At 31.0% G+C, this 9,612-nt stretch overlaps 2 protein-coding genes across 5 annotated transcripts; both read right to left on the bottom strand.

Moving 5' to 3' along the window:
- Positions 1–466: 466 nt before the first annotated feature.
- LOC131079734 (probable LRR receptor-like serine/threonine-protein kinase At1g51810) lies at positions 467–4,928 on the bottom strand. Of its 4 annotated transcripts, none has more exons than XR_009371239.1 (12): positions 4,508–4,928; positions 4,285–4,417; positions 3,889–3,960; positions 3,520–3,591; positions 3,344–3,424; positions 3,075–3,247; positions 2,753–2,967; positions 2,156–2,282; positions 2,001–2,069; positions 1,712–1,901; positions 1,315–1,519; positions 1,013–1,149 (listed from the first exon to the last, which is right to left on the bottom strand). XR_009371239.1 is itself a non-coding variant. In XM_059216261.1 (11 exons), exons 1-11 carry the CDS (start codon positions 4,776–4,778, stop codon positions 567–569), a joined length of 1,752 nt encoding a protein of 583 aa, XP_059072244.1. In that variant the 5' UTR covers positions 4,779–4,925; the 3' UTR covers positions 467–566. The 4 variants fall into 4 exon arrangements, 2 of the variants coding, with proteins under 2 accessions (XP_059072244.1, XP_059072245.1); XR_009371240.1 differs by having other exon boundaries at positions 1,039–1,149; positions 1,334–1,519; XM_059216261.1 differs by lacking the exons at positions 1,315–1,519; positions 3,889–3,960 and adding an exon at positions 467–845 and having other exon boundaries at positions 1,008–1,149; positions 4,508–4,925.
- Positions 4,929–5,653: 725 nt separating this feature from the next.
- LOC131873248 (probable LRR receptor-like serine/threonine-protein kinase At1g05700) lies at positions 5,654–6,662 on the bottom strand. Its single transcript, XM_059216260.1, has 2 exons — positions 6,485–6,662; positions 5,654–6,192 (listed from the first exon to the last, which is right to left on the bottom strand). Exons 1-2 carry the CDS (start codon positions 6,564–6,566, stop codon positions 5,654–5,656), a joined length of 621 nt encoding a protein of 206 aa, XP_059072243.1. The 5' UTR covers positions 6,567–6,662.
- Positions 6,663–9,612: the final 2,950 nt, after the last annotated feature.

Here is a 9,612-nt window from a genome sequence, read left to right as displayed (position 1 = left end):
GTGGACATCAATTTCGTAGTCACAAAAGTGCTCTAGAATAAAACAATTTAAAAGTAATTATTTTTGCAAGCACCTTATAGGTCCTCATTTTTTGAAATATTCGAAAATCAATTTCAAACCTAGTGGTACATACACATTAATAATATTTTAAAGACAATGTTGATGAAAAGATAAGAAATATTACAAACTATTTTTTGAAATGGTGAAGAAATATGTAGCTACAATGCAAGTGTAAGAACAAATAGATCAATAAAAATGGTATATGTGATAATAATTAAAACTATAACTTTAAAAATTAAAGCTTTTACATTTTTAATAGTCACAACTTGTGAATCATATAAAATGTTAGCAATAAAAAGGAGGGTGATAAAATATTGATCCCATACTTCTATCAAAAGGCAAGCTATATATATAGGCTATGAATGTTAATTTTCTTTACAAAAGGTTATTATAGGCTACTGATGTGAATAAAATGAAATAAGCCACAATAGAGGTAGGATTTCATTACTGCTATTTTGGTTTCTTGTGAGTGTTCCCCTGCCCATTTTGTAACATCTTCCTCTATCTCATCTACCAACTGAATATAATGACACATCTGAGTCCACATTATGAGAGGTTTGTAAAGAAGGATGAGAATGTGAGGATGCAATTTCATGTGTTTCGAATTGACTTGCTTCCTTTAATTCTAACACCACCTCATTCATTGTAGGCCTATTCTTAGAATGAGGTGAAGTACAAACCATTGCCAAATTTGCCACTTTCAACATTGCATCTTTATCATAATTTCCAAGTAAATTAGGATCTGCAATGTTCTCTATGTCATCCTTTAATAAGGATGCCCTTACCTGATATAAACAACCACTTATAATTTAGTATCAACAATCAAATTTTAAGATTAGATATTTTGAGTTTTCAAAGTCTAAAACTATTTCAAAAAAACAATGAAAACAAAATTATAAGTATTCTAAGTTTAGTTTGAGATTTAAAAAAAATGTCTTTATTATTACCCAATTAGTGATTTGTATGTGTTCACTGTTAGATGTTGAATCATCTACAAAGTGAGGATGTTTTCCACTAATAATCTCCATCAAAACAACTCCAAAGCTATAAACATCACTCTTTTCTGTCAATCGATTTGTAGAATAATATCTGTAGAAAACCAACTAGTAAGTCTATTTTACCAATATATTTAAAAAAACAAAAAGATATCAACCATTCTATAAAAGAAATTCTCAATCTTCTATTTAGATTGTTTAGATAATAGTTGACTGAAACCATCAAACTCCTCTCTTAACGATTCAAAGCATAAATGACCTTTAAAAAAGCCGTTAACCTCTTCTTTGAAATGGCCAAGGGATAAGTGACTTGATCAAATTACTTCGGTATAAGATTTAGGACATCTAGCAGCTCAACACCTCCTTATTTATGCACATCCTTAATGGGGAAGAAATTCAGATGTTATAAATAGACTCGTATACTGAGATTATGCATTGCTAATGCAGCTATCTGAGACCCTTTCCTGCACGAGTTTGTTCCTGGTTAATTCCCTTTTTCAAAGGTAACTGGGTGTGAGATAAACAGGGTAGGGGGAAGGTTCTCTACATCATACTTGAATTGATGGACTGTAAGAGTTGAAGGATTAAAAACCCTTAAATAATTCACATATATAATTTGAATTGAGTATCAATAAAGAAAAGAAAAGCATATTTACTCTGGATCTAGATATCCAATGGTACCCTTTACAAGGGTGGATACGTGTGTAGCTCCATCCAATGGTCCCATCCTTGACAACCCAAAATCTGCTATTTTTGCTTCCATTTGGTCATTCAACAAAATATTGGAGCTCTTTACATCTCTGTGAATAATGCTTGGCTTGCATCCTACATGTAGATATTCCAATCCTGCCAAAAAGTTAAGCAAGAATTAGACCCCATGATCTTTTTCAAGATTAGCACCGAGCTTTTTAGTTTTCTTCCCATTCTACAGTATTTATTTCTAACCTTGAGCAGCATCTAATGCAATGTTGAGTCTTCTTTCCCAGCCCAGATAATTTCTTGAAGAAGTTTGACCTGAAACCAAGCAACGTAGGCCTTTGATTAAGCAAGCAGAAAACATTCCTCTAAATCATAAAATTTTGCAGTGTTGCGAAGCATACCATCCAGAAAATGTCGCAGGTCTCCATTGGACATGTATTCATATACAAGAACCAAATTTTGTTCCTCTTCGCAGTAACCCATAAATTTTATGAGATTCTTATGGTGTAATTTGTAGAGAATTTCTACCTGCAGCAATTGTTCTTAGTTTCGATCATTATGATCAAAAACATTAAAGATTTTTTTTTTTTTTATCGATAAAGGTAGAACCAAGATTTATATTGATTTGAATTAATTACAATAGCTTTATAGCTGAAAGACATTAAAGATTTTATTGTTGCTGTTTTTGGATTTGATTGTGTGAATATTTTTACATCAATGTTTCGGATCAGACTCTGTGATCCATCCTGAGTATGTTAGAGATTTCTAATATCTTATGTGATGGATAATGGATAAAATGTGATCGAAAATATTGATGTAAACAAAAATCACGTAACCAAATTAAAAAACAACTGACAGCTGACAATAAAATTCTCATTATTTGTAGAAATCTTGTAACATTAAAGATTCTAAACTTCATTAGTTCTAGTTTTTATTGGAGAGACTAAAGTTCTCAAGTTTTAAATATAAAATGGGTATGAATGAGTTCTTGGTTATACCTCTGTGGAAAACTGTATGGCACCCTTATGTGATTTATCAGACGAGATTTTGACGGCCACATCCTTGTCTTGAAGACAACCAAGATAAACAGATCCATATCCTCCTTTTCCAATCTCCGTCTGAAAGTTGCTAGTCATAGCTCTTACCTCTATGAAACTGAATGATCGACATCCATCAAAATTGTCAAGATTTAAATGTCCTGTTTCAGTTTTCCCTGCATTTTGTCCCTTTCAGTACAAGAATATGTTTCATTTTATCAAAATGAAAATCCACAAGTAAAGAGCAAAATGTCAAAGGGGAATATGATTTACGGTGACTTGCCTTTTCGAATTTTTCTGCTTGATTTAATTTTTATAAAGATTAATATTGCAGTAAAGGATATAAGTATTGCAATTCCTGCCACTATTAACCAAACAAATAGTGTTTTGCTACTCTTTCCTTTTCGGCCATCCTTGCAAATGCCTACTTGGCAAAGTTTTTCATTGCCATAAACACTGCAAAATTTAACAGAATTATTACATGATAGGAATCTTATCATACGAACAACATAATTACTGATTGATTTACATTTTAAGAAAAGAAAAACTTGCCTCAGAATGAGTTTTCCACGTTGCTTTTGTTCAGACAGACCAATTGGCACTGATCCGTTTAAGTCATTGTCTGCCAAATTCCTGTATCTCAAAAAGAAAATTTCTCACAATACTGTAGATAATCTAAATAATATAGCACGAGTTAGAAATACCCAGATGCATATGTTTCAACTCACAGTTGTTTAAGATTGGAGAGAATAGCCAGAGCCTCTGGTATTGAACCACTCAAATTATTTCTTGCCAAGTCCCTGCAATCAGGAATAAGGACACAGTTTTTGGTCATTTTGACAGCTGGGCTTAATCAACACATACTAAGTATTGACTTTATATTTTTTCTGTCATATACTTAGTTTGTGTTGTTTTATGTGGATCGCGACATGTTTTTAATGCTGGTAATAGAATGAAAAGGTATTGAAAGCGAGGTCCACATAAAACAGCACACACTAAATCTATGCTTAGTGTGTTGTTTAAGCCCAACCCTATATTGACTTTGAACAAGGAAAAAATGATAAAAAAAATGTGAGTAGTAAGGATTTGTGACTGACAACTTAACAAGAGCAGAGAGATTGGAAAAGCTTGGAGGTATGGTTCCATTCAGATGCCTGTTGGGTAGTGTCCTGTACGTTCAATTTCTTCATTGTTAATTGAAGTTTGATGGTAATAGAGAGGCGTATACATAAAATGTAACTAAACTGCATCAAAAATAAAGATGAAAAAAATAAAAATGTTCACAGATCCAACAAAATCTGAACAACTAAAATAAAATGAAATAAAAATTATCTACATATTTAAGTGAAAAAATTTATTTTGAAAAAATCTAAACAATAGACAATCAAAACAACATACTAATCAAGGTACTAATTCTTCCCTTAAAAGACATAGTATCACATAAACATTTTTAACACCATTAAATGAAGGCAAATGTTTAGGGAGAGACTTACACTGCAATAATCCTTGGTGAGGAGTCTTGATTGCAATCCACCCAATCCCAACTATATTTCTGTGGAAGACACGGATCACCCATCCTCTCTTTCTCCAGATTGAAGTGCCTCACAATGTCAGCAATGGCATTCACTGTAAAACTAACAGATGTTTTAGTATGCAATCAAATTTACACATTTTCCCTACATATATAACTATTAAATAATTTTCAGCAATACAAACCATCTTCACTTTTAGTTCCATTGTTGGGTAGCCTCCTATATTGGTAGATATCCAAAGCATTAATAATTGCACCCACGCTCGATCGATTGGTAGGATCAAGAGAAAATTGGACATTTTCCAAGCTATCAGCTTTGATGGGTCCATACTTGACGACAATCGAATCGAGGTAGCTATGTAATGTAACAGGAGACTGGTATGAATATCCATTGATACTTATATTGAACTCCCTTATTGCATTAACGTCAAGTTCTTCTACTTCAGCAAAGCACATCAAAAAATAGTATTCACCAATTTCTGGAACACTCCAATTCCATCTAATATTTCCCACGCTCTTGTTGCTGCTCACCAAGGCAGTTTCTAACACAGCTGATGGTATTTGGAACTCCTCTGTTGAAGGAATGGAATTTGTGGTGCTCCTATAATCCGTATCATATATTTTTCCCTTGACCCATAGCCTATCAAATTCATCATCTGGATATCTGCACAAAACCACTTTGAAGTCAATAGTTATTTATATATTATACGATGCATTTACACACATATATATACACACTACATATTCCTTTAGAATAGTAGGCCCTGGCTAAGAATTGTAAGGGCCCTCTTGGAAAAACAAGTCCACCAAAGCAACTAAAAAAGAGGACACATTCGAGCAAGAAAGATGTGGGTATTGATCCTGGCGAGGGTTTAGGCAGGAAAGCTGGCCCATAAGAAATGGTCTTGGATGCAACTTTGTCGTTCAGGTATATATAGATGAACTGTCATTTGACGTTTAGTGTTCAAACCCATGTCAGATCATTGAGCTCACAGGTTTGAACAGTGAAGTGTGGGGATTGATGGTCTCAAATTAATTGATTAAAATGTTAGGGTTTCATTATGGAGACCCAAGTTCAACTCTTTATAAGATCTAAAGTGAAATTCTAAGTTGTTACTTTGGTCTTCCATGATTGGCTTGTTGTATGAAGATGGTTTCTAAATAAATGTGATTTTTATGTATTGACTCTTGATCTGAATGAAGTGAGGACACAAAAAGGGCTAGTACAATAGAACATCTGAAATGCCTGATTCTCCTTTTATTTAAGTGTTGATTCTATGCTTGATATATTTATTTTCCAAGAAAAATAGTAAAAATTATAGATAAAGAAACTACCTTATAATAGGGTTATCTGACAATTTTCCATAATCCATGTGTACTGTGCTGATTAAAGAGAGATATTGTCCTACAACCTCATACATAGCTGGCATGAGCAGGCGAAATTCCAAGGTTGAAATGAAAGGAACATCATCCGTACTGCGAGCAAGACACACATTAATGGAGGGACCTCTTGCCATGGCGTTTATTCCTTTGCAAATGGTCTTGTTACTATTGTTTATTACAACAGTGGCCCAAAAATTGGCGTCAACCAGCAATTCAAATTGTGGTTGTGACTCACGGCCATCATAGTTACCATATAAGAAACACGCGCGGATTAAGTATTTTCTTCCCCGCACAGCAGGTAAATTGTAGCAATTTCGCTTGCCTTGAGGAAAACAGCGAAGATGTTTGAATGGCTGCCCCACCTCTGACTGGTCAGTCAAAATGCTTCTTTTTTCACCTGAATTAATGTATTGTTCATCTGAGGTCCAGCTAATGCCACCTGCATCATCATATCCATCTAATGCGCCACAGTCCAGGCTGATGAATTCTGCACATACAAAATCCTCACATCTAAATTCAGAAAGCTCATAGGAGATTTGAATATTTGAATATTTCACTTTGCTTGCCTAATTCAAGATTTGATATACAATCTCTATCAAAAAAAATTATATATATATAATTCTAATAATACTTTCACAAACATATATGATAATCAAACAAAACAAAAATAATTACAGTAAAAGGGGTTAGTTGTACAGAGATATAAATTCTGGGGTTAGTTGTACAGAGATATAAATTCTTCTAATGTGAAGGGAAAACAATTGTAATGAATATCTAACCTGGTTGTGCATACAGAACGCTGCAGATTGAAAGAACCAACAGAAGATTGAAGGTAACTGTCTTTAAAATTGCTCCGTCCATTCCAATTACAATGGGATTGCTTTCCAACCCACCAATCTGTGATTGATCTTCAATGTTTGGTATTTGAGAAAAAAGATATGAGTGCAGATTATTGAATGGCTGTTTTTTTCTTCTTTTAATTTCTTTTCAAGGTTTGTTGTTTTGTTGATGTTTTAGATTCTGTTTTTGTTGTCTCCTTGTTCTTGGTATTTCACTGCACTTAATACTATATTTTTATCTTTGTAAAAGGTTCTGGACCTTTCAAAACCCTGCTTATCTTAATAAAAAATATTTAACATCAAAACATAAGTCAAAACAATGAAAAGGTAGTCAATGTCTTGTTGTAGGTATTTATATGATATTTGTGCATTGAATATCATGTCTTCAAATGGCAACATTTTTCATAATCTTAATGTTATTGAAATGACATTTAGTTGGTAAGAGGGAGGATTCAACAATTGTAGAGAGATGTTTATCGATAGGTTGACATAAAATATATTAAAAAATAAAATAAAAGATTATCAATAATATCTTTTGTAAGAAAATTAGAACTATAGAAAGTAAGTACTCCACTACTATCCACAATTTCATGTAGACAAAACTTTATAACTACAATAGTTAGTACTTCACTACCAATCTCACTATATTTTCTATATTTTTTTTTTGTAATTGTAATTTTGAATGAATTAATATGTAATTATAATCCTACCATTGAATCTCTTGTATATTTCTCAAAACCTTCTGACAATATTCATTCCATAAAACCTTCTAAGAGAGTTCTGTCAGATTTTGCTACGTAGATAAGACCATGTTATCGCTTCAAATTTGATGGACTTTGAATCTATAAGCCCTTTATGGATTTTTACTATAAAAGCATGCATAAAAAAATACTCCTTTAAAAAGCCCAACAAACAATCACTTCAAACAGAAAAAACATTTTTCCTAAATTTTTGTGGACTCCATCACTTGTATATTGTAGACTAATTTCCTTATTTGAATAGAACTAGTGTTGTTATGTATTTATTTCGCATGGTTGCTATAGCTGTAAATTGATTTTTAATAACAAAGGAAATGACATTTAGAAGCATTGTATACTACGAGATTGCTACTATACAATTGAAGCTTGAAATTCTTCATGTAAATGAGTATTCCAGAACTTTTAAATGCCAAAAGAAAAGGTATTTAAAATAAAAGTGGGTATACAATAGATCTAAAATTTACATGGTACTCATCTAGGAGGAAATAGATAATAAAGTTTAAGTAATACAAAGGAACTATTATTTAATGCTTGATGGAGACCCTCATTCCATACATTTTCTTTCTTGAAATATCACAAAATTTTATGAATTTAAAAAATCAACTAATTAATAACTAATCAATAGAATTTTGAAATTAAGTTAATTGCTCAATAGAATGAAAGTACTATATTTATTTTTATTTTTTTATATATTTTTTATTATTATTATTTAAATATAATACTATTGTTTATTGCAATAGTGATCCAAGGAATGCCATCAACTAGCAAAAAGAAAGTTCACAAAGGATGAGGTTAGATTAAAGGATTTATTTGTTATCAAATAGAAATTCAAAAAACATAAATAATAAAATTCAAGATACAACAAAATGTTAAAGACAAATTTATACAATTAATAAAAAATTAACAAGAAAGTTGAAAGATTTATGACAATTGAACTTTGTGAAAGCAGATTATTTTTTTTGAAATAAATAAAATATAAACCTAAATATGATCAAATAAAACTAGAGTCAATTGGAGTTTGTTGTACATATTTTATAAATTTTCAATGCTTGATTTTTGAGAAAGTGGGCATATTATTGAGTATTGGAGAAATAAAAAATATATCAAATAACAAAATTATATGCGTATAGAAGTCATAAGTGTTTAAAGGAAATAGATAATATAAAATTGAAGAAAAAAAATGGTGGGTCTACAATTATATTGAAATTTATATGGTACACATTTAAAGAAAAAAGATAATAAAGTTCAACTAAAGAAAAGGTTGGATCTATAACAATATTGAAATTTACATGATACACATTAAAAGAAAATAGATAATAAAATTGAGGTAAAGAAAAGTTTTGGTCCACAATGATTCTTGTACGTGAATAAAAGACAGATGATAAAGTTGAAGCAAAGAAATTAAAAGTTTTTTTTTATTCAAAGTTTGAGAAATATATTTTATTATTAATCTTTAAAAAAAACATATGAATGATTTGTCTTATGTTTTGATTGGTCTTGACTAAATTAAATGATAGGCTTTCATCTTTTTTCTATCAAATTTTTATTCAATTCTATTATTTTCTTGTAATGCTTATTAAAATGCAAGAATGATTTCAATGCTTTTATTTTACTAAAGTTTATTTATGTAATGAATGTTGTGTTTTCAAATATTGACATTTTTAATAATCTTGAAGTTAGTGAAATGAGATTTTTTGGGTAAGAGGTAGATTCAACAATTTTTAAGTTGTGGCATAAAAATATATAAAAAAGAAAACTATAATATTCACAATTTGTTATGTTAAAAAATAGAAACCTTAAAAAAAGTGAGTACTCCACTACCACCCACAATTTCTTATAAGCAAAAGAAAAAATACAAAAAGGCTAGTACTCCACTACTCACCTCACCATTTTTTCTATCAAATTGTTTGTAATTCTGATTTTGAATGTATTAATATGTAGTTATAAGCATGCCTATGAATCACTTGTACAATTCCCAAAGCCTTTGACAACATCATGGAGCTAGAATATTGTTTTTTGGGATTTCACTTAGTCATAAAGCCTTTTATGAATTTTGTGTTAGGTTTTACTACGTAGTTAACACCATGTTATTATCGCTTCAAAGAGTTCATGACATATGAATATACAAAAACATGATGGATTTTACTATGAAAGTATACATGGAATAGGTGAAAGTATACATGGAATATGACTTTCAAGAAAGCCAAACAAACAATCACTTGAAATATAAATTAGTTTTTTCCTTGAGTTTTGCACATCCTTCATCATTTTAGACTTTTGAATGCATAAATAAGTTTCCTTATTTGAACA

Source organism: Cryptomeria japonica, unplaced genomic scaffold (assembly GCF_030272615.1).
Source record: "Cryptomeria japonica unplaced genomic scaffold, Sugi_1.0 HiC_scaffold_1310, whole genome shotgun sequence".
Lineage (NCBI taxonomy): Eukaryota > Viridiplantae > Streptophyta > Pinopsida > Cupressales > Cupressaceae > Cryptomeria > Cryptomeria japonica.
Note: the sequence above shows the minus strand (reverse complement) of the source record. Positions and strands in the feature narration are given on the sequence as shown.